Genomic DNA, 23507 nt, shown 5'->3' on the forward strand with positions numbered 1-23507 from the left:
GATCCTCTGGCCTCAGCCTCCCAAAGTGCTGGGATTATAGGTGTGAGCCACTGTGCCCAGCCATTGTAACCATTTTTAAGTGTGCAGCTCAGTGGCATTGAACAGTCACATGGTTGTACAACTATCACCAACATCCATCTCCCGAACTTGCTTTCTTTCTTTTTTTTTTTTTTGAGACGGAGTTTCGCTCTGTCACCCAGGCTGGAGTGCAGTGGCGCGATCTCGGCTCACTGCAAGCTCCACCTCCCGGGTTCACGCCATTTTCCTGCCTCAGCCTCCTGAGTAGCTGGGACTACAGGCGCCCGCCACCACACCTGGCTAATTTTTCGTATTTTTAGTAGAGATGGGGTTTCACCGTTTTAGCCAGGATGGTCTCGATCTCCTGACCTTGTGATCCGCCTGCCTGGCCGAACTTTCTTATCTTCTAAAATTGAAACTCTGTCCCCATGAAACACTAACTCCCCACCTCCCTCCCATAGCCCCTGGCACCCACTATTCTACTTTCTCTCTCCCATGAATCTGACTCCTCTAGGGACCTCCTAAAAGTGGAATCACACAGGATTTGTCCTTTTATATCTGGCTTATTTCCCTGAGCATGATGTCCTCACAGTTCATCTATGTCACAGCATGCATCAGAATCTTCTGCCTTTCGGCCGGGCGCAGTGGCTCAAGCCTAAAATCCCAGCACTTTGGGAGGCCGAGATGGGCGGATCACAAGGTCAGGAGATATATATATATATATGGCCAGGTGCAGTGGCTCACGCCTGTAATCCCAGCACTTTGGGAGGCTGAGGTGGGTGGATCACCTGATGTCAGGAGTTCGAGACCAGTCTGACCAACATGGAGAAACCCTATCTCTACCAAAAAATACATAATTAGCCAGGCGTGGTGGCGCATGCCTGTAATCCCAGCTACTCGGGAGGCTGAGGCGGAAGAATTGCTTGAACTCGGGAGGTGGAGGTTGCAGTGAGCCAAGATCACACCATTGCACTCCAGCCTGGGTGACAGAGTGAGACTCTGTCTCAAAAAAAAAAAAAAAAAAGAAAAAATACACACACACACACACACACACACACACATACACATGCACACATATTTGTGATTTATTTATTTTTCTTTTAGAGATGCGGTCTCCTTATATTTCCCTGGCTGGCCTCAAACTCCTGAGCTCCAGGGGTTCCTCCTGTCTTAGCCTCCCCAGTAGTGGGGACTATAGTTGCCTAGTCCTCACCTGAGAGTCACAAGCCTAAGAGTGGCTACACTGGATAGTTCATTCAATGTCCCTCCCCCACCGGTTCCAAGCAACCACTGATGTGCTGTCTGTCACTACAGATGAGCTCGCATTTTCTAGAATGTTCTATAAATGGAATCATACAGTGAGTGCTTTTTGTGGCTTCTTTTGTTTGGCGTGCTTTTGAGATTAGTCCCTGTTTTGAGAGTAGCAGTAGTCTGTTCCTTTCTATTGCCAAGTTCCATTCCATTGTAGGGGACACTTTGATTCATGTTACTCATCCCTCTGTTGATGGAGGTTTTGGGAGTGTTTTTATAAGAGGGCAGAGTCCAGATCCCAATTAATTACAGGGTGGGTTTCATGTACCCTGGAGAAACCCTTGCATCATAGTCAGAAGGCAGGAGAGGCTGGGTGAGGTGGCTCCTGCCTGTAATCCCAGCACTTTGGGAGGCTGAGGTGGGAGCGTCACTTGAGCCCAGGAGGTCGAGACCAGCCTGGGTAACATACCGAGACCCTGTTTCTACAAAAAAAATTTAAAATTAGCCTGATATGGTGGGGTAGCCTTTAGTCCCAGCTACTTGTTTTATTTTTTGTTGTTGTTTGTTTGTTTGTTTTTGAGACAGAGTCTTGCTCAGTCTCCCAGGCTGGAGTGCAACAGCACGCTCTCGGCTCACTGCAACCTCCGCCTCCCAGGTTCAAGTGATTCTCCTGCCTCAGCCTCCCGAATAGCTGGGATTACAGGTGCATGCCACCGTGCCTGGCTAATTTGTGTATTTTAGTAGAGACGGGTTTTTTCCATGTTGGCCAGGCTGGTCTCAAACTCCTGACCTCAGGTGATCTGGGTTTGTGTGTGTGTGTGTGTGTATTTTATTTTATTTTATTTTTAGACGGAGTCTCTCTCTGTCACCCAGGCTGGAGTACAGTGGCATAATCTCAGCTCACTGAAACCTCTGCCTCCCAGGTTCAAGCAATTCTTCTTCCTCAGCCTCCATAGTGGCTGGGACTACAGGTGTGTGCCACCATGCCCGGATAATTTTTGTATTTTTAGTAGAGATGGGGTTTCACCATATTGGCCAGGCTGGTCTTGAAAACCTGACCTCGTGATCTGCCCACCTCGGCCTCCCAAAGAGCTAGGATTACAGGCGTGAGCCACCGCGCCCAGACTGTTTTGTTTTGGTTTTGAGAAGGAGTCTCACTCTGTTGTGCAGGCTGGAGCGCAGTGGCATGATCTTGGCTCACTGCAGCTTCCGCCTCCTGGGTTCAAGTGATTCTTGTGCCTCAGTCTCCTGAGTAGCTGGGACTATAGGCATGTGCCACCACACCCAGCTAATTTTTTGTATTTTTAATTGAGACAAAGTTTCACCGTATTGGCTAGGCTGGTCTCTAACTCTTGTCTTCAAATGATCCACCCACCTCGGCTGATAGTCCCAGCCACTTGAGAGGCTGAGGTGGGAGGATCACTGGAACCTGGAAGGTCGAGGCTGCAGTGAGCTGTGAAGCTGTGATGATCATGCCACTGCACTCCAGCCTGGGTGACAGAGTGAGATCCTGTCTCAAAAATAAATAAATAGGAGGGCAGGGATCTGCATAGGTGGATGTGATTTGGAAGGAGGCACTGGGTGTGGGTGGGTAGACAGGGAACCAGGCTGGTGTCCTGCCACAAGGGGTTCACACGGGTGATCATTGGTAGACTGAGGGAGAAGATAAGGCCTAGAATGATCCAATCGGGAGGCCAAAGCATGGCATTCAGCTCTGCCATTTTTCTCTGCCTTCCATTTCTGCAACCTCAAATGGGCCCAACGTCCCTACTCCCCCACCCCAGTTCACTTGATGCCAAGTCGCATTATCAGTTTCCTGTGCATGGAGGCCTCCTGATTTCCAGGAGGGAGTGAACTGTGCGTATGGAGTTTGCAATGGGGTTGGTGTTGGGCAGAGGACGCTGGTTTCTTGGAATGTGGTAAAAAGTGGCTGTGAGTCTGGAGGGATGAGACATCCAGGCGGAAAGCTCATGGAGGCTGGATGAGGAGGGGACATGGCCGACAGAGGTGACAAGGCCAGACTCTTCTTATAAGGAGAGGGAGCTGAGGAATGGCCGTTTCCACCGTCAGGCTCCCACCCTCTTCATGCGACAGTCCTGGAGCTCAGCTCTCCACCGAGGCCCCTGCCCTGGCTTAAGTCACCAACAGGACATCTCCCACTTGCTCCGGCTGGGCTGGGACCCTTGTACAGGATCTTCTGTGTCCTTCATGAACTTGTGTTTTTGGCTTTTTTGTTTGCTTGTTTTTGTTTTTGAGACAGAGTCTCACTCTGTCGCCCAGGCTGGAGTGCAGTGGCGCAATCTCAGCTCACCGTAACCTCTGCCTCCCAGGTTCAAGCCATTCTCCTGCCTCAGCCTCTCGAGTAGCTGGGATTATAGGTGCTCGCCAGGACGCCCGGCTAATTTTTGTATTTTTTGGTAGAGATAGGGTTTCACCATGTTGGCCAGGCTGGTCTCGAACTCCTGAGCTCAAGTAATCTGCCCCCCTCAGCCTCCCAAAGCGGTGGGATTACAGGTGTGAGCCACTGCGCCAGGCCTTATGCACTTGTTTTGACACCTCCCAGGTCGACATAACCTAGTGTCCTGGAAGCCCAGCTTTGCCAGGAAGGGTCTGCTGACTTGACTTCCTGTTAGCTGGAAGGGTGTGGAGGGTGGGCGTGCTCTGCCCTGCAGATGGCTGGGTCACCTCTCACAGAATACCCTGCAGATAGTCTGTGTCTCCTGTCTCCCTCCTACTCCTCCTTTCTTTCTTTCTCTCTCCCCCCAAATCTGGGGTCTACCTTGCATCCCTGAAATTCACCGGGCGGCATTCTCTTAGCAGTTCTCCGACCCCAGGAAACTAGATAAGGGGTTTCCTGGCGTCTGGGGAACACCTTCGGGTATGAGGGGGTGGGCGGCTGCCCCCCAGAGACCCTGGGCGGCCTAGCTTTCGCAGATGCGAAGGACTGGAAAGTGCCAGGGCTACCGAGCGGCCGGATTGGTGTGTGGGCCAGAGGCGCGGTGGTCCCGCCTCCTGGTTGCCAGGGCCCAGCCTATCCCCGTCCAGGCGGTCCTTGGTCGCCAGGTGGTTGTGGTGGGGGTCGGGGCAGGTGTATGTGTTGGGGAGGACAGTGGAGGACCCCAGAGATTTGCTCCCCCAGTCCCAACCGTTGACTCTCTGGGTTCCTCAGGCGCAACTGGGGAAACAAGCTTCCCCCGGACCGTGGAGAAGCCACCCGTCTCTCCAACGCGCCCTTCTCCCCTTGCTCCCCCATCCCCCTCGCCGACTTCCGCCCGCCGCGCTCCGGGTCCGGATCGAGCGCGCGCCCCCAGCTCTCCCGCCCAGAGAGCGAGCCGAGGGCGGGACCCAGGCCGGCTACCCCGGCGCCGCAGCCTGCAGCCCCCTCCCCTCGCCTCCTCGCCGCTGGCGGCCACCGCGTCGCTCCTGCCCGGGCCCCACCCCAGGCGACCCTGCGAGGAGCGGCCGGAGGCCGGAGGCGGAGGTGAGTGCAACGCGAGCAGGTGGAGAGGCTGGGCGCGGGCCAGGCCTGGCTGGGGGAGGGGTCGGGCCCGGGACGCGGCTCTTTGTCTCCCGGAGCCCGTTCGCGGGCAGCGGGGCCGCTCTGCCTCCCGGCAGGTGCAAGCATCCCTGGAGGAGGCTGGGGGAGGCCGCTGGGGGCTGGCGGGGAGACCTGGGCGTGCGCTCCGGTCCCCCACATCAGGAGCCCGTGGCAGTCCCCTGCTCTGGAGGCTGGCGGTCTGAGTCCCTGAGGGGCGAGGGGTAGGGGCGTGGAGATCGGTCCTGCATTGGAGCTGAGGCGGGGGAGGCGGCGGGCTGGGGCAGGCAGGGCCTCTTCGCTTTGGGGAAAAGCGGTGGGGGGTGGGACATGGGGACAGCAAGGAGCAGTGGGGCTGGCGAGTGGGTGTAGGTGCGTGGGAGCCGAGCGGATGGAAGCCGAGGCCGAGGTTTGAGTGTACATGGGTGGCGATGCTGCGAAAGGGCAGTGAGGTACCTGGGTCCAGGTCTCTGGAGGCGACGTAGGTGTCCAGAACCTGGGAGGCGGACCAGTTTGTCTCTTCAGGTGCAAGATGGACAAGAGAGACAAGGCGAAGGCAGGGGCCACCGCGCGGACGCCGGCTGCTCGCCCTCCTGGACTTCTGACTCCCAGGCCCCCAGGCTCTCCTCGACCCCCTCCCCCAGTAACTCCCGCAGCCCTCCGAGTTCTGGGAGCTGCGGGAGCTGTGGGGCGAAAACCTCTGGCAGAGCGAGCCGGGGGCATCGGCGGGACCACTCTTCCAGAGTCTGTGCCCCGAGCGGGACCAACGCGGAGTGCTGGGACAAGTTCCCGAAACCCAGGTACCCCAGCCTCCTTCCTCAGCTCCGACCCGATCTTCCCTCCCACTTCCAATACCTGTCCCGTCTCCCCTCCACCACCACCTCTCCGGGGCACCTGTGACTCGGCCTTCTCCCCGCAGCTTCCAGGGCCCCAGCCTCCGGGAGAGGGGAGAGAGCTCCTCCTGCCAAGAAGACCAGCCCAGGCCCTGTTTCTAGCCCAGGGCGTGACAGCGGGACCACTAGGTAACCTGCTCCCTCTCCCCCAGTCCCCTCAGCCAGGGTTGGCGTCACAGAGTCTGGAACCTTTTATTTTACACGAGTTGGGGCGCAGGAGCACTTGCAGGTCACTGGACACAAATTGGGTGAAAGCCATTATTGGTCCTCAGAGAAGGCGCATGCCCATTTCACAGATGGGAAAATAGAGGCTTGGGAAGCCAAACAAGGACCTAGGCCTGAGCGTGGCCCCTTCTGTCTCCAGGCCAGGCCCTCTTGGCCAAAAGGGACTCCGGATCCCAGCGGAGGAAACTGTAGCCAGAGGAAAAGCTACAGAGGCTCCCAAAAAGAGTGCCCTCGGCGCCGGCGCACGGAGAGGTATGTGACCTGGAGAAGAGTGGGGTTCCTGGGCAGCGAGGGGTGCTGCCTCAGAGGTATCGGTGACCCTTGGCCTACTTTTTCTCCAGACACTTCCGGGCCTACCCCAGGAACCCCCTCCCCGGCCATGGCCCGCCGGTCCCGGGCTGCGGGCACCGAGGGGGGGCTCCCCCGGCCAGGTCCGAGTGGCCGGCCACGGCCAGCGACAGAGGGCCCTCGGAAATCAGTGAGCAGCGCCTCGGAGCACAGTACCACCGAGCCAAGCCCGGCTGCCAGGAGGCGGCCCAGCGCCGGTGGGGGTCTCCAGAGGCCGGTCTCGCGTCCCCTGAGCTCCAGCGCCACCCCTCTCTCCTCCCCAGCCCGTTCTGGGCCCTCAGCCCGCGGAACACCCAGGGCTCCTGCGCATCCCTCGCAGCCCAAACCGAAAGGGCTGCAGGCTCTGCGCCCCCCGCAGGTCACACCCCTAAGGAAGGACGCAGCCCCAGCACTAGGCCCGCTTTCTTCTCCTTTGGCCACACCCTCTCCACCGGGTACCAAGGCAAGACCCGTACCGCCTCCCTACAACGCAGCCACTCCCCTGCCAGCCAGGCTCCCTCCCTCTCCACCGGTCACGCCCCCTCTGCCAGCAGCACTGCAAAGTCAGGCCCCGCCCACCCTGCCGGCCACGCCCCACTCGCCGAGCCTTACCTGTCAGTTGGCCACACCTCTTCCTCTAGCCCCTCCTTCTCCCTCTGCTCCTTCCTCTCTGCAGACCCTCCCCTCTCCACCAGCCACGCCCCCCTCGCAAGTTCCACCCACACAGGTGATTACATCCTTTCCAGAAGCAGGCGTCTCTTCCCCGGCCATAGCCGCTTTTGTGGCTTCAGTCTCTCCATCAGTTTCATCCCCTCTGCAGAGTATGCCCCCCACCCAAGCTAATCCAGCGTTGCCCTCTCTTCCGACTCTCCTCTCTCCCTTGGCCACACCTCCTCTGTCAGCCATGTCTCCTCTACAAGGCCCTGTTTCTCCGGCAACATCTCTTGGGAATCCGGCTTCTCCCCTCGCCACACTCCTTCAGCCAGGCCTTTCTGCTCTGACCACGCCCCCTCCGGCCAGTCCTTCCCCGTCTCCGCCCCCTCCCCAGGCCACGCCCCACACTCTGGCCACTCTTCCTCCACAGGACCCTCCTCTTCTGGCCACATTGCCTCTGCAGGCCTCTCCCTCTCCTTTGACCACAGTCTCTCTGCAGGATCGTCCTCTAGTTTCTCCCTCTCTTTTGGCCTCGCCTCTGCAGGCCCCGCCCCCACCCCTGGCCCCGCCCCACTCACCGGCCCCACCTTCTATGACTACGCCCCCTATGCAGGCCCCGCCCTCTCTCCAGACCATTCCCCCAATACAGGTCCCACATTCTCTGACCTCACCGTCTCTGCAGGCACCTCCCTCTCCTCTGGCTTCGTCCTCTCTGCAGGCCACAACTTCTTTGGGCTCACCCCCTCTGCAGGCCACACATTCTTTTCTGACACTGTCCCCTAGGCAAACCCAACCTTTGACCTCGCCTTCTCGACCTTCCTCTACTCCCCCTGATTCACCCTCTCTGCAGGCCCCTCTTTCCCTTACTGCCTCGCCCCCTCTGCAGACTTCTCTCTCTCCTGCTGTCTCACCCCTAAACTCACCCCTGACCACACCCCCTCTGCAGGCTCCATCTTCTCTGGCCTCCTACTCTCCTCAGGCACCTCCCTCTTCCCTGACCATGCCCCCTCTGGAGACCCAGTCTTCCCTAGTCCCGCCCTCTCTGCAGACACCTCCTGCTTCCCTGACCACACCCCCTCTGGAGAGCCCACCTTCTCTAGCCCCACCCCCTCTGCAGACAGCTTCTGGTTCCCTGACCACATCCCATCTGGAGACTCCACCTTGTCCAGCCCCACGGCCTCTGCAAGCACCACCTTCGCCATTGATCGCGCCCCTCCGGAGACCCCTCTTCCATAGCCACGCCTCCTCCACAGGCCCCACCTGCTCTGGCCTCACCCCTTTGCAGGGCCTGCCCTCTCCCCTCTGTCTCCTTTGGCCACGCCCCCTCCGCAGGCCCCACCTGCCCTGGCCTTGCCTCCACTGCAGGCCCCTCCCTCTCCACCTGCCTCACCCCCTCTGTCTCCCTTGGCCACACCCTTTCCACAGGCCCCAACTGCTATGGCAGTGTACCTTCTGCAGGCCCCTTCCTCTCCCACTCCCTCACCCCCAGGGCAGGCCCTTTTCTCTCCCCCTGCCTCACCCACAGTGTCTCCTTCAGCCACGCCCTCTCCACAGGCCCCACCCTCTCTAGCCGCGCCTCCTCTGCAGGTCCCACCCTCTCCCCCTGCCTCTCCCCCAATGTCTCCTTCAGCCTCGCCCCTCCACAGACCCCAGCCCCGCTATCCGGGCCTCCTCTGCAGGTCCCACCCTCTCCCCTGCCTCTCCCCAATGTCTTCTTCAGCCACGCCCCTCCACAGACCCCACCCCTCTGGCCGCTCCTCCTCTGCAGGTCCTGCCCTCTCCCCTGCCTCACCCCCAATGTCTCCTTTGGCCAAGCCCCCTCCACAGGCTCCACCTGCTCTGGCCACACCTCCTCTGCAGGCCCCTCCCTCTCCGCCTGCCTCACTCCCTGGGCAGGCCCCTTTCTCACCCCCAATGTCTCCTTTAGCCACGCCTCCTCCACAGGCCCCACCTGTTCTGGCAGCGCCCCTTCTGCAGGTTCCTCCCTCTCCCCCTGCCTCACCCACCCTGCAGGCCCCACGCCGCCCCCCGACCCCGGGTCCGGATACCTCCGTCTCGGGCCCACGGCTGACCCTGGCGTTGGCCCCCGGCCCGCCGCCGCCGCCCTCGCGCAGCCCGTCCAGCACGCTAAGCGGGCCGGACCTGGCCGGCCACAGCAGCAGCGCCACGAGCACGCCAGAGGAGCTGCGTGGCTACGACAGTGGGCCCGAGGGCGGCGCCGCAGCCTCCCCTCCCCCCGACGCAGAGCTCGCCGCTTGCCACCCGGCTGCCTGGAGTCGAGGCCCCGCTCCGCCGCTCGCCTTCCGCGGAGCCCCAGGTAAGGGGCACCCCAGACCGGGCCTGGCTGTGGGCGGGGTCGGAGGCGAGGCTTCCCAGCTCCGGGGCGGGACAGCTGGGTCCGGGGCGGAACTTAGACAAGGGGGCGGGACCTTGAGGCAGGGGCAGGTCTTATCACCCCCACCGCCCACCTGGCGTCTCTACCCGCAGGTGCGCAACTGCCGTGGCCTCCCGCTGGCGGACCTGGCTCTGCTGACGGTCTGTGCACCATCTACGAGACTGAAGGGCCCGAGTCGGCGACCCCAGCCCCAGGCGCACTGGATCCGGGGCCCACTTCCGGCGCGAGCGGTGGGAAGGCGGTGGCTGGGGCCGGGGCTGGGGCGTCCTCGCGGAGCCCGAAGCAGGCGCGCCTGGGCGAGCTGCCACTGGGGGCGCTGCAGGCTAGCGTCGTGCAGCACCTGCTAAGCCGGACGCTGCTGTTGGCAGCTGCCGAGGGTGCCGCGGGCGGCAGCGGCGGGGGCCCAGGAGGCGCCGAGGGTGGTGGCGTCACGGGGGGCGCCCGGGCTGCACTCAGCGACGCCGAACTCGGCCGCTGGGCCGAACTACTGTCTCCCCTGGACGAGTCCCGTGCCAGCATCACCTCGGTCACCAGCTTCTCTCCGGACGACGTGGCCTCTCCGCAGGGTGACTGGACCGTGGTGGAGGTGGAGACCTTCCACTGAGCCAGATCACAGCCCCGCCTGCTACACCCCACTCCTGCCTTAGGATCCGCCCCTCTGGGTATGCCTGTTTGTTTTAGACCCCGCCTCCACTGCCCTGGAGCACCGCTGGGTGGATTGGTCTTAGCTCCCTTGAGCCTGAGCCTTTCGGCCCAGGCTCCACCCCTGCCTTGGGCCTCGGAGGCTCGGGATCTACCCACAGCTTTGACTAGGCCCGCCCTTCGAGCTCCGCCCCTTTGGCCTAGGACATGTTCCATTTCCCCGAGCCCCGCCCCGTGTCCAGTGTATTGCCCACCCCGCACAGCCTGAGTTTGCAATAAAACTGGGACACTGAGGCCTGCACACCTTCGCTGTCACCGAGAGGGCCGGGGCTGGGGGCTTCCAGCGGGCTGAGCGGCGCGGGGGGCCAGGCCAGATAGGACTTGCTGGCGGCTGTGCGCGAACCGGTTGGAGCTCTGGATTAAGTACGGTTTTCCTCTTCTGGGAGATAAGGGGCAGGCCAGGAGGGGCTAGGGCGGGGCCCTGCCGAGTCCCTGCCATCTGGTGCCGCCCACCCATCCAAGTGTGTGAACTTTGGCCTCTTGGTGTCCGACTTCTGGTGGAAACGTTCGGCGCAGGAGGGGCCTGGCTGGGGCTGTGCGCCCTAGTGGATGAGCCAGTGCGTGGCCGAGGTGAAGGAGCGACTGGAACACTCTTTTCGATTCGATTCCATTCGATTCTTTTTCTTCTTCTGCTTGACCTCAGGTGATCTGCCCTCCTCAGCCTCCCAAAGTGCTGGGATTACAGGCGTGAGCCACCGTGCCTGGTCTGGCACACTTTTCAAACTCAATGCGGGGAACTGGCACTTCTAGGGAACAGGTGGGAAGATTAGAGGGCACTGAGGCAAGGACGGGGGACCCCTTCCCATGGCCCTTCGGCTGATATAGGGTCTCGGGCCAACTGCCCCAGTAGGGGATTGCAGGAAGAAGTGGCCTCTCCCAGGGCTGGGTGGGAGATGGAGTCCTCACACTGCACCCTGTCTCCAAGTGTCCTCGAAGTGCCACTTGGTGCATCCCACCCCCACGGCATCCTTGTCCTTCGTCAGGCGTCCTTATCAGATCCCAAACATCTTCACAGGCCCCCTCCAATCAGAGTTTCCTGCTCTTCCTCCCCCAACTAACCCTAACCCTGACCCCTAGCTCAGTCACCTTGACCCTGGAGCCCCTCAGCCCTAGCCAGTTTCTCCCTGTTCCCAGGTGCCCCTGCAGAGAGCTCCCCCGTTAGGCCTTTCCTCCCCTGGGTCTCCTGCATGGCACCAAGAATGATGGCAACATCCCCAACTGGTTAAGAAGACAGAGTAGGATCTGGCCTTGGGCCCTCAGCCCTGCCTCTGCCCCTGGACCCAGTACCCTTACGCCATCCTGTGATCAGTTCCTGTCAGTCACAGACCAGCAGGTCCTGCCCGTCCCCATCCCAGACAAGGGACTTCCCAGCCTGGGGTCTGAGGAGAAATGGGCTCTGGCCTGGAGGGGTGCCACCTGCACCCCTGGGAGCTAAAGGAGGAGGATACCAGCACAGTCCTTCGGTCAAATTCAGAGTTTTGTGGCAAGCCACAGAGGTGTTCTCTCAAGCCGGGCCCTGGTGGGGTTGGGGACCTGGGTGTCTTTGTTTCCAGACTCTGGGACAAGCCCAAGGCTGACTCCTGACATGCTGGGTAGCCAGAGGCTCAAGGCCAACTGCCAGGAAGGACAGGGCACAACCTCAGACAGTTCCTCTGGGGTCCTGCCCTGTCCTGGGGAGCCAGTGGGGGTGGAATTACCATGGAAGCAGGAGGCATGGACAGTGACTGTCAGGGTCCCCAGGGTTACATCTGCACTGTGTGTGGCCAGGAGAGCTGTGGCACGTGATAGGACAGTACATGGGACTTGGCTGTCTCAGTGCATAAGCAGTGTCATGTCCTTTGCTTGGCTGTCAGGCATGGGGGCAAGGGGCACTTTGTGGACCCACACTGGGTGCAGAGAGCAGGCCCTGGCTGGCATCTGCCTGAACCCAATTATGTTTCTGCCCCTAGGGGCCAGGCACCGTGTCTCATGCCTGTAATCCCAGCACTTTGGGAGGCCGAGGAGGGCAGATCACCTGAGGTCAGGAGTTTGAGACCAGCTTGGCCAACATGGCAAAACCCTGTCTGTACTAAATTTTTTGTAAAAATACAAAAAAAATAGCCGGGCACGGTGGCTCACCCCTATAATCTCAGCACTTTGGGAGGCCGAGGCGGGTGGATCACAAGGTCAGGAGTTTGAGACCAGCCTGGCCAATATGGTGAAACCCAGTCTCTACTTTAAAAAAAAAAAAAAAATTGGGCCAGGTACAGTGGCTCATGCCTGTAATCCTAGCACTTTGGGAGGCAGGTGGATCACCTGAGGTCAGGGGTTCGAAACCATCCTGGCCAACATGGCAAAAACCCATCTTTACTAAAAATAATACAAAATTAGCCAGGCGTGGTGGCGCATGCCTGTAATCCCAGCTACTTGGGAGGCTGAGGCATGAAAATTGCTTGAACCCGGGAGGCAGAGGTTACAGTGAGCTGAAACTGCACCATTGCACTCCAGCCTGGGCAACAAGAGCGAAACCCTGTCTTAAAAAAAAAAATTAGCCAGGCGTGGTGGTGGGTGCCTGTAGTCCCAGCTACTCAGGAGGCTGAGGCAGGAGAGTCACTTGAACCCAGGAGGCGGCAGTTTCAGTGAGCCAAGATCGTGCCACTGCACTCCAGCCTGGGTGACAGAGTAAGACTCTGTCTCAAAAAACAAAACAAAACAAATTAGCCAGGCATGGTCGTAGGTGCCTGTAGTTTCAGCTACTTGGGAGGCTGAGGCAGGAGAATCACTGGAACCCAGGAGACGGATGTTGCAGTGAGTTGAGGTCACACCACTGCACTCCAGCCTGGGCGACAGAGTGAAGCTCCGTTTCAAAAAAAACAACAAACAAATGTTTCTGCCTCTAGGAAGCTTTGCCTTGCCACTCCTGGCTCTGTCCTCCACCCCACCCCACACCGCCACCCAGCAGCTGGGATTCTGCCTCAGCTCTGTGGGGAACCCCACAAAGGACTCTTTCTGCCCCCTACTCACTGTCCTCCCTGCACTAGCCCCTCACAGACTCTGCGGTCCATCTGGTGGGGCCCCCTTACCTAAGCCCTCCATGGTCTCCCAATGGCCCCCAGTTCAAAGCCCAAACTCCCTCTCCTGACGTAAGCAGTCCCTTCTTGATCTGACCACGCCCAGGCTTTCCTGTTCCTCCTTTCTAGGCATGGTGTGCCTCCCGTTGGTCTGATCTTTATGCTTTTACCCCTGGAAGAGGCCCTGACACCACCTCCTCCAGGCAGCCTTCCCTGATCTCCCTGCACATTTGTCTATTGAGCACTTACCACATTAGTGCAGGCTCCCCCCTGCCTAGTACCTGTCTCCTCTGCTCCACTGGAGACCCCCTCAGAGCCAGGCAAAGGGCAGAGTACCCCGCAATACCCCTGGAGGTGTGAGCAGAATGAACGCAACTGGGTCCTGTGCTTCCTGAAGCCAGCGATTTGGCATCCCTCTCTCTCCTTCAGGGGAGGCCCAAGTTGATTCACCCAGGTGGGAAATCATGCCCTGCCCCCAAACCGAATGCCCTTCTGTCCTCTCCCACCCCCATTCTATGAGACTGTGGGGAGCTCCTGAGGGCGAGGACAGCCCCGCCTTCCCTGAGCACGGTTTTTGGTCCGGGGGCTGGGCACCCACCGCTGCTTGCGATTCTCCCAGCCCACAGGCCAGTCCGTGACTGTGTAAATACACTTTATTTTCCATCTTTCCCGCCTGGGCAACATGTGGAGTGAACAGGCAGTGTGCAAAATGGTGGTGGGCAGTGTGGGGGGCGTGTGGGAGAGCCCCGCGGGTGCCTGCCCCGGTTCCCAGGCTTCATAACACTGAAAAGTGGGCAGCTAGGAAGTGGGGACAGAGCAGGGGTCCTCACCCCAGGAAGCGCCAGGGAGATTGCTTGTGACGCTACTCTACTGGAGGCTCCAGGAGCACCGAGGGGGGCAGCCCCCAGGGTCATGAGGCCCAGGGGGGCCGGGGGGAGACAGGAAGGGGCCTGGGGGGGCATCGTTGAATTTTGGCACCGTTCTCAGCTGTGATTCAGCAGAGGCCACAGGACCACCAGGAGGAAGTGAGGGGAGGCCGCTCGCTAGGAAGCTCCTAGGTGGGGGCCTGGCCCTGGCTGAGGGTGGGGCTGGGAACACAGGAAGAAAAGGAAGTAGATGGAAGCCGAGCACCCCCCTAGAGATACCCCTCCATCACTGTCCAGGATAGGGGGTGCGAGTGTCTCCCAGAGCAAGATATGGGGTGCTGGGGAGAGGGGTCTCTTCACTTCCTCGAAGCTGCTCTGGCCCCACCCAGAGAAGCAGGGACACTTCCCGCTCGCCACTCACTCCCCAGGTGGCCCTGCACACAGTATGGGGGACTTTGGTTTCTGCTGCAGGGGCCATGGTGCCTGCACCAGGCAGGAGAGGCTGGCCTGGCCATCTGTCCCCAGCGGCCCAACTCCCCTAGAGATGGCCAGGGGTTAGTCAAGGGTCACTTCGTCCCGAGGAGTGTTGTGGGGTGCTGATGTCCAGCCCAGAGCTGGTGCTCTCCTTCCTCAGGCCTCGGTTAGCTCCTGGGCGCTTCCCAGCAATGCCACCCCTGTCCCAGAAGGAATCCTGCTGGGAGGTGGGAGCTGTCTGCTCATTCAGTGCTGGGACCTCTGGGTCATCTGTCCCTTGCCCTCTGCCCTCCTGTTAAGAGAGCAGTCAGCCCCTCCAGGCACCCCAGAACGCCAGAGGGCCCGGAGGGGTACAGACCAAGATGGGTAAACACTGCTGGGGAGGGAGAACCTGTCCCGGGGTCCTGAGGAGCCCCAGGCCGGACCCTACCCTCTGCGCTGCCTCGCCGGGCCTCGCTTTAGGGGTGGCTGAGCCACAGAGGGCGCGGAGTTCGTCAAGTGCGGCAGGTGGGGAGCAGAACACGGGCTGCCCGGGAGCCCCCCGCGACTGCGGTCTCCTGAATCCGGGCGCGCGGGGCACGGCCTCAGTTGTCCAGGCCCTGGCTGTAGGGCGCGGCAAGCTCATCAGCGTCGCTGTCTGAGCTGCCCTCGCTGTCCTTGGCCGGCCGGTCCAGACGGCGGAAAAAGCGCGCATCGCGCGGGGACAGAGGATACAACGCGTCCTGCAGGGCAGCGCCCACGCCTACGCCGAGTAGCTCCTCGTCCGACGACGGCAGCGAGTCCTCGTCCAAATGCCGCGCCAGGCTCAGCCCGTCGAAAGCCAGCGGGTCCTCGAAGGGCGGCGGGCCCTTCAGCAGCCGCACCTGGGGCGGGGGACCGGCGCTGCAGGCGTGGACCGGCCTTCTGCCCCGCCCTCCCAGCCGCATCCTCCGCAAGGCACCGGCGCTCGGCTCGTCCCAGGCCGACGACACCCAGGCCTGTCCCCGGCATCCCCGCGCCGGCTCACCTCGGCCTTCAGCTCCTCGATCTGGTCCTTGAGCTCGCGGATGTACTGCGATGAGTCGGAGTGGTTCAGCTGACCCTGGATTCGGCCCTCCTCCCTCTGCGGGGTGCGCCAGGTCACACGGGGCCAGTGCCATGCTGGGCCTGCGGTCCGGCCCCGCTCCTGCCCCAGGCCCTGCCCCAGGCCCTGCCCCCGCCCCCGTCGCTCACCTGGATCTCCAGCTCAGCGATGCGCTGCCGCATCTCGGCCACCGCAGCCATGCTGTCTGCCTCCCGCAGTCGCACAGCCATCACCTCCTCCTTGCTCTGGGGTCGGGGGGGCGGGGGGCGTTGGGGCAAAAGGAGGGAGGGTCAGGGGCGGGACGCATCAGGGGCGGGACCGCGGGCAGGGGCGAATCAGGAGGCGGGGCACGGACGGAGGCGGGTCAGGAGGCGAGACCGCTGGCAGGGGCGGATCAGGAGGCAGGACCGAGGGCGGGGGCGGGTCAGGAGGCGGGGCGCCGAGGGTGGGGACGCATCAGGAGGCTGGACCGCGGGCAGGGGGGGATTGGGGGCGGGGCCTCATGTAGGCTGGCGTCCGGGGCCGGTGCCACCGGCTCGGAGGGGCCGCGGGGGTCTGCACCTTGCACTCGGCCTCGGCCTGCTTGCGGCGGCTTTCGCTGAGCTGCGTCTGCAGCCCCTTGTTCTGTGCCGCCAGGTACTGCAGCTTCTCCTGCAGCGCCGCGCGCTCCGCCTCCACGCGGTTCAGAAGGTTGCGATGGATGTGGTCCTGGGATAGGGAGGACGGAGGACGGCGGCGGTCAGGTCCTAACCCAGGGGCTGGCCACGGACACCACGCCCCTCCCTCAACGGGCAGGCACCCCGAGTCCACCTGCGTCTCAAGTTCCACCACGCGCTGCCGCAGCTCGCGGCCCTCGGCCAGGGCCTGCGCCTCGCGCAGACGCACGCTCATCAGCTCATCCTGCAGCTCGCCCACGACCAGCTTCCGTGGGGACTCCTTCCAGCGGCCGCCGCGGGCCAGATGGGCCTAGGGGGTGAAGCCGAGAGGGGGGCGGTCAGCCTCCGCTCAAGAGCCCCGAGGGGACGGCCCTAGGGGGCGCTCTGCCCGCCGGTGCCCACCCGGCCCTCACCTGCCAGGTGTCCGAGAGCTCCTGCAGCTGCAGTTTCAGCTCTCGCGTCGAGGCCACCGCCTGGCCCTCCCGCACCTTGAGCGCCTTCAGCTCCTCCTGCAGCTGCGCCACGTTGTTCTCGTCGGGCAGCGAACTGTTCCTCTGCGGGGAGAGAGGGATCAGGGCCTGGGGGAGAGCGCAGCTGCCTGGCCCTTCCTGCAGGACAAACGCCTCAGCCACGTTTCCTCCTGAGCTCTGCCTTGGGCGGCTCAGATGGGGGAGGGAGACCCCCTGGACAAGGCCCACGGGAAGCAGACTCGCCTGTGGAACCCAGCTGGAGCTCCTCAGCTGTAAAATGGGTGTGGTAACAGCACCTACTCTCACAGGGTGTCCTAGGGCAACCCCCAAAAACGCCGTCCTGCACACACTGACTCCCCGAGGTCTGAGATCCACCCGCTCAGGGGAATGCTCAGGTAGAGAACCAGACCCAGCAGAAACACCCTGTCTGCCCTCCGGCCCCCAGGCCAGGCCACACCAGGCCAGGCAGTCCCTCTCCCTGGGAACAGGCTGAGTGCCAGCCTAGGCCCTGTCCTGGCACCCCAGGGCGCAGTGATGGAGGATTGATGCTCCAGAACCCAAATCCAGCTTTCTAGATGAAGTCTGCACTGCCCCGTATTTGGGTCTAGGGCTGGGAGGATCCAGCAGCATGTCCTGGAGGCACACTTCCCTGTGAAGTGGAGGGAGGTGGGAGCGGAGCCCAGCTCTTGGCTGGTGATGAGGGCCTGGAAACAGATGGCCTCTCAGTCCTCCATTTGGGAGGACTCCCAAAATAGCGCAGGCTGGAGGGGTGGGGAGGCTCCTGCTGCATGTGTGAATGGGTCTCTGGGTGCTTTCCTTCCTCTGGGAGCTCCGTGGGAGAGTGGAGTTGATGCCAAGTCAGAGAGCAGTTGGGGAGGGACCCAGAAGGCCTGGGATGGTGTCTCCATGGGAATGTGTAGGGAGGGAGCCCCAATGGGCCTGGGCCTTCCTTTCTCTCCTTCCTGTCCCCTCCCCATCCCCTATCTCCCTCCCTCCTTCCTGGAACCCAGTACCTGGGGAAACACGCACAGGTGGGATGGGGGTATCCCGGAAGCTCATAGAAGCTGCCACGCTGCTGGAGTTTGCCTCATACAGGAGGGTGGGCATGCCCCACGTAGGGTTGTGCTGTGTGTGTGCATATGTATGGTTATGTGTGCATGGGGGTGGGGGATTCTGACCTGGGGTCACCCCCAAAGCTTACCCAGGACCCCTCCTATGCCCCAGGGTCCCCCCGACACCTGCCCGCCTGCCTCCTGTCACACCTTTTCCATGTCAAGAACCTTGTCCTGCATCTCCCGAAGGGCCCCCAGTGTCTCCGTCTCCCGCAGCCTCGACTGTTCCAGCTCGGTCTCCAGGTGGGACACGAAGTCTTCTGTGAGGCGGGGGTTCTCCTGGGGGAGGCAGAGAGCTGTGTGGGGCCCCAGGCCATGGCTGGGGGATGGGCAGCCTCCATGCCTGCTGGCTTCTGCCTCCCTCCCCAGAGCCCTTCAGCAGGGAGAGGGGCCCAGGTTTGGGGCATCGTGGGCTGGACCCCCTGATGCTCAGAGCAGAGGGCCTAGAGGTCATGGCACCCATGCAGCTGGCCTGGTCCAGCTTCCTTCCTGGAAAGGCTGCACAGAGGGGACATTCTGAAAGGGGACTTGCCTTGACCTTCGGATGCCCCGAGGGACCCCAGTGACTGTGGTTTTCCAGGATCACTGGTGAGGGTGGGAGATGGGTTCTTGCTGGGTGGTCATCGTTCCAGCCACATGGTAGGTAAGGCCAGGGGTGGGGGCGAGGCCTGGGGCTGTGCACCTGTCTCTCCACCTTTCTCCTCTGCATCCCACCCTCCATTTCAAAACAGGGAAGGATGGGGAAAGAGTTTGTGGATATCAACCTCTTGCTCCCCGCCCTGGCTTCTCAGAAGTTCCCCAGTGGGGGGGCCCCTGGAGTGATGGACACTGCCACCTGGACCTGAAAAAGGACACCTGGCCCCTGGGGTAGGAGCCGGGCTCCCTCTCACTGACCCTGTGGCCTGGTAGGGCAGTTCTCTGGGGGACTGCCTCAGCCCTCCCAGCCACCACCCTCTTCCTGTGGGTCTCTGAGATCCATGTGTGACAGTGGCTCTGCCTCAGCCCAGATGGCCTCCAGGCCCCATGTGGGGGCCCTGCCAGGCCGTGGCTCCTCTGGGCCACCTCATCTTGCCTGTAGTGGCCTCCCTTTGGGCCTGAGGACGTGGCCTTGGGCCTCCCCCATCACTGCATCCCCCCCAAGGCCAGAGCTCAGGAGTCTCTCTGACGAGCCTGAAAGGAAGCATCATGCGGGGTGGGTGGGATGAGCCCAGCCTCAGTTTCCCTAACGTCCATGCTGCCTCACAGCAAGGTGGGACGAGATTGCTCGCAGACTCTGAGGGCCACAACACCAGCATCATACCGATGGGGTTCACGGGGACAAGTGAGAAACAGTGAAACTGCCCTTCCCCTCCCCAGGAGCAGGGGATCAGCTAGAATCCCCGGGCCAAGGCTTGAGTAGTCTCTGGGCCTGGGGGTGGAGGGGGCACCTCTGTATTGGATGGCTCTTCTTTCTCAAGCACTCCATGGTTTCTCCAACCCACACCCCACTGCCAGGCCCTGCTGGGTCAGGCCAGGATGGTAGCAGGGCCTACAGCATCACTCCCTGCCCTCTGGGGCATATGTCCCTGTGGCCTGCAGGGCTTAGGGCTGCAGCCACTGGTGGTCTTTGCAATCAGGAAGCCCGACTGCTAGGTGCAGCTGCAATTAAGTTTGTTTTTTTTTTCTTTTTTTTGAGGTGGAGTCTTGCTCTGTCACCCAGGCTGGAGTGCAGTGGCGCCGTCTCGGCTCACTGCAACCTCCGCCTCCTGGCTTCAAGTGATTCTCCTGCCTCAGCCTCCTGAGTAGCTGGGACTACAGGCGCCCACCACCACACCCGGCTAATTTTTGTATTTTTAGTAGAGACGGGGTTTCATCATGTTGGCCAGGCTGGTCTCCAACTCCTGACCTCAGGTGATCTGTCCACCTCAGCCTCCCAAAGTGCTGAGATTACAGGTGTGAGCCACTGTGCCAGGTCGCAGTTAAGTTCTAAAAGCTTTCAGGAGAAGCAGATTTTGTTTTGGGGGGGACCCAGCTCATGGGCCTGCCCATCATGGGATCCAAAGTTCATGGTCCACAGGACACTCAGGGTGCCCCCTCAGCCCCACCCTGCTGGCTCAGAGTTCCCCAAACAGCCCTGGACTGCCCTGCTCCCATTCTTCATGGCTGGCCCCCTGGGGACACCCAACAATTCTTCAGACTCTGGGGAGAGGCAAGGGCCTCCGTAAGCAGTCACAGCCCTGTCTGCTGCCTGTGACATGGAGGGAACCTTGCAGGGGTAGCCCGATCTTCAGAGGTCTCCCTGCTGAGGCTGGGGGTTGGGAAGTCAGACACTGCAGACACCCTACGAGGTGGCAAGAAATGGGAATCAGGATGTCCCGGAATGTGGAGTTGCTGGGGGAGAATCTGCGCTTGTCTCTAGGTTCCCCTTACCCCAGAAAGGAACAGGAGGGCCAGGCGCTGAGGCCCGCAGATCTGAGCCCTGAAAGAAAACCGTGGGGCGGGGTCACGGGGCGTGGCCCCGCTCAGCGGCCCCGCACACCCGCCCCTACCTGCTGCTCCTGCAGCTGCCGGATGGTGCTCTGTGCCTTCTGGAGGTCCTCGGCGGCCGAGCTGCACTGCTGCCGCACCACCGCCAGCTCCCGCTTGATGACGTAGTTCTCCTCTGCTTCCTGCGCCCGTGTCACTTGCCCCTGGGCACAGCAAGGATGGGGGCGGGGAGGGGGAGGCCGTGACCCTCGGCTCCCACCCAAGGCCCTGCCTCCCGCCACAGGGGGAGGCCCAGAGAGTGGAGGTGGGTGGAAGTGAGGTGGGGGGCCTCCCGTACTCAGAGCCTGGGATGGGCGTCCCACTGGGCCTGGGGACGTGGGTGGGTGACAGGCAGGAATAGGACACCTGGAGGAGCCTGAGAGAAACAGAGCTAGCCCTGGGCTTGGAAAGCTCAATCTCCTTCCCCATTCTGGCTCTCGGTCTCTGCCCCAGTTGGGGTCCTTATCCAGGGGCACAGCGAGGCCACCTGTGCCTATTCGTGCCAGACTCTGCCAGTGAGGGTGAGGATCTGGGGACAGCCAAGGCCCCAGCAGGACAGGGCTGGACTCCCAGGGGGCATCTTCTCCGGTCCTGGGCTCTGGGGCCTCCACCTTCCTGGGGCTAAGATCCCCTTTTTTTCCCCCACCTCATCTTCGTCCACTACCCAACTTGGGCCCCCCATTCCAGGCTCAAAGCCACCAGGTGGCAGGTGGCAGCTTCCAGATAAAGCCATTCAAGATGAGGTGGCAGCAGGAGCAGGTGAGCTAGAGAAGGTGGTAGCAGGCATTGCAGGTAGGAGCAGAGAGCAGCAGTGTGAGGGCCGGGGCGCGTGTGTGCATGTGTGTGTGTGCGTGTGTTGTGTGTGTGTGGCCGCAGCACTGCACACACCAGGGCCTTATTTAAATATGCTTTTAGGTTCCCCAGCCCTCCTGGGTCCCCACCCTGTGTCGCCTGGAGGAAGCTTTCTGTACATGCGTGTAGACATTCACACCCAAACGCACTCACAGACAGCCACTCCACACACACACTCCTCCCCACCTCACATGCCCCGCCCACCGGGAAGCCTCTGTGTCCCCCAGAAGCAGTCCCCAGCCGCCCCATGCATGGCGCCAGGCCTGCCCGCAGAATGGCAGGGAAGAGGCGGTTACTGGCTGTCGTGTGCAGGGTGCAGGGAAGGGGCCAGGAAGGAATCCGGAGAGGGGATAAAAAGCTACAGTACCTGGATTAACCTATCAGCCAGAGCAGCGCTCTCCTACCCGGCGAAGGGGATTCCCAGCGACAGGGGGAGGAGGCAGAGCGGAAGGCGCGGGGACAGGAGAGGGGAGACAGACAAGAACCACTTGTCACTAACGCAGTGGACTATCTCTAGAAGCGGGGGAGAGAGGAGGGAAGACCAGAGAACCAGCAGGAGAGGACCCGGAGGAAGAACAAAGCTAGAGCCAGTTCCGTCCTGGAGAGGGATTCGGTGTGAGTGGCGAGGTCGGGGGTGCCCGCGGCTGCGGGGGAGGCTGCAGGGCTGGGAAACCCAGTCTCACTCTCCAGGGCCAGCCGGGCTGCGGCTGGCTGGAAAACTGTGGGCAGGAGGGAATTTCGGCTTCCTGCAGACCTCCCGGATACTGGGAGAGGAGTGGGGTGCGTTTTAATTTTAAGGCAGAACAAGGCTTTGGGGTGAGGGCAGTCAAATACGGTTGCCGACCCACTTCCTGTGGCCAGTGGGGGGTCAAGTAAGGACGAATGAGGAGCAGGAAGTGGGGGCTTCCGGGGCTGGGGCTCAGTGAGCCCCCGATTCCACCCCCATAACATGTTGGGGAGCAGAATCCGGGCTGTGGCTCCCCACAATGGCGCCACGCTTCTCCTCCACTGGGTTTCCTTTCCTTTCTTTTGAGGGCGAGACTTCCAAATTACAGGGTGCGGTGCCTTGTGGCCCAATTACGGGGCTCATCCACCAAAGCGGCAGTTCTCCCTCCTCCTCACCCCTCCCCGTCCGCGCAGCTGGGGAGGGTGAGGAACACAAACGTATTCCCATGGCTGCAGGCCACTGGGTTGTAACTCGCCCCTACTCCAGGATTAATCACAATACGAGTTGCCTCCAGTTCTACGGCACTCCAAATCGGGTTCAGGTCGGGTCCTGGGGCAGGAGGGTAGGGCTGCTTAGTCTTCCAGAGAGGAAAAGACTTGGAGGGGTTGGTCCCAGGTTAGCGGCCACGCCCCGCATGGTGGACAACGCCCCATGGCGACCAGGTCCCCACGGTGGCCACGCCCCTCACCTTCTCCAGGGTTTCAATCCGCTGTTTCAGGAGCCGGTTCTCCGTCCGAAGCCTCTATGGGGGTGGGGGGAGATCACGTCATAGGCCCCCCCCCCCCCCCCCGCGCCTGTCTACACACACCCCTCATTCACCCACCGCGGGGGTCAGTCCCCTTAGGGCCAGGCCACTTTTCCGGGCAGGGCGCAGCCAGCCATCTAACGTTCTGGGTCAGCGATTTCAGAAAATAGGGCCAATTCCTGTCCAGACTGGTTTTATTACAAATAAATAAATAAATAAATAAATAAATAAAGTTTTAAAAGAAACCTGGGTTCAGTAAAAATAACGTGAGTCCCTTCGTGGCCATGTGTGTGTTTGGGGGCCAGGCAGTACCCACAGCCACTCAGAAGACTCCATCCCACACGTGGGTCAGTCTGCCTAGGGTTGTGGGGGAATCAGTGGGGAAGCAGCTGTGGAGCAGCCCCCACCCACCCCTCGCTGCTTTGCCTCAAGCACCCGGGTTCAATTCCCGGGGGCAGGCTCCTCTTTGAGTCTGGGTCCAGCGTGCTGATCACGCATCCTTCCTCGACAACTACATTCCTGTGACCTGCCGGGAGCAACCTGTCCCCAGTGGTTTTCGCTGTTCCCTGGCTGGGGTTTCGACGACGTTTCCCTTGCTCTTGCCTTCTATTCTGTGCTGATGGATTTTGGCTAGATATTTGCAGTTTTAGGCCAGGTGCAGTGGCTCACACCTGTAATCTCAGCACTTTGGGAGGCTGAGGCAGGCAGATCACCTGAGGTCAGGAGTTCGAGACCAGCTTCTACCAAAAACACAAAAATTAGCCAGGAGTGGTGGCGCATGCCTGTAATCCCAGCTATTGGGGAGGCTGAGGCAAGAGAATCACTTGAACTTGGGAGGTGGGGGTTGCAGTAAGCTGAGATCACATCACTGCACTGCAGCCTGGGTGACAGAGCAAGACTCCATCTCCAAAAAAAAAAAAAGAAAAAAGAAAAAGAAAAAGATATTTGCATTTTAGGTTCCCCAGGTCCCTTTGGGGAGCAGGTGAG

At 61.1% G+C, this 23507-nt stretch overlaps 2 protein-coding genes across 3 annotated transcripts in view; one reads left to right on the top strand and one right to left on the bottom strand.

Moving 5' to 3' along the window:
- Window positions 1-4606: 4606 nt before the first annotated feature.
- On the top strand, window positions 4607-10232 carry PRR36 (proline rich 36). Its single transcript, XM_017879944.1, is given in 11 exon segments — window positions 4607-4750; window positions 5330-5604; window positions 5724-5826; window positions 6062-6174; window positions 6264-8106; window positions 8108-8197; window positions 8199-8536; window positions 8539-8646; window positions 8649-8681; window positions 8684-9220; window positions 9391-10232. Coding segments are annotated over 10 exon segments (3945 nt in total). The 5' UTR covers window positions 4607-4750; window positions 5330-5336; the 3' UTR covers window positions 9903-10232.
- A 3453-nt stretch (window positions 10233-13685) lies between these two features.
- Window positions 13686-23507, bottom strand: part of EVI5L (ecotropic viral integration site 5 like) — a 31361-nt gene continuing 21539 nt past the window's right edge. Inside the window, exons 11-20 of one of the 2 annotated variants that reach the window (XM_017879945.1) lie at window positions 22464-22517; window positions 21416-21448; window positions 20220-20360; window positions 17842-17970; window positions 16523-16663; window positions 16264-16419; window positions 16015-16161; window positions 15603-15698; window positions 15397-15492; window positions 13686-15253 (exon numbers count right to left, since the gene is read on the bottom strand). In XM_017879945.1, the coding sequence (XP_017735434.1) occupies window positions 14975-15253; window positions 15397-15492; window positions 15603-15698; window positions 16015-16161; window positions 16264-16419; window positions 16523-16663; window positions 17842-17970; window positions 20220-20360; window positions 21416-21448; window positions 22464-22517 (1272 nt within the window). In that variant the 3' untranslated portion in view covers window positions 13686-14974. The remainder of the gene's footprint in view (window positions 15254-15396; window positions 15493-15602; window positions 15699-16014; window positions 16162-16263; window positions 16420-16522; window positions 16664-17841; window positions 17971-20219; window positions 20361-21415; window positions 21449-22463; window positions 22518-23507) is intronic. The other variant, XM_017879946.1, reaches the window with a different exon arrangement.

Source organism: Rhinopithecus bieti, unplaced genomic scaffold (genome assembly GCF_001698545.2).
Source record: "Rhinopithecus bieti isolate Rb0 unplaced genomic scaffold, ASM169854v2 scaffold_10589, whole genome shotgun sequence".
NCBI classification, from domain to species: Eukaryota; Metazoa; Chordata; class Mammalia; order Primates; family Cercopithecidae; genus Rhinopithecus; species Rhinopithecus bieti.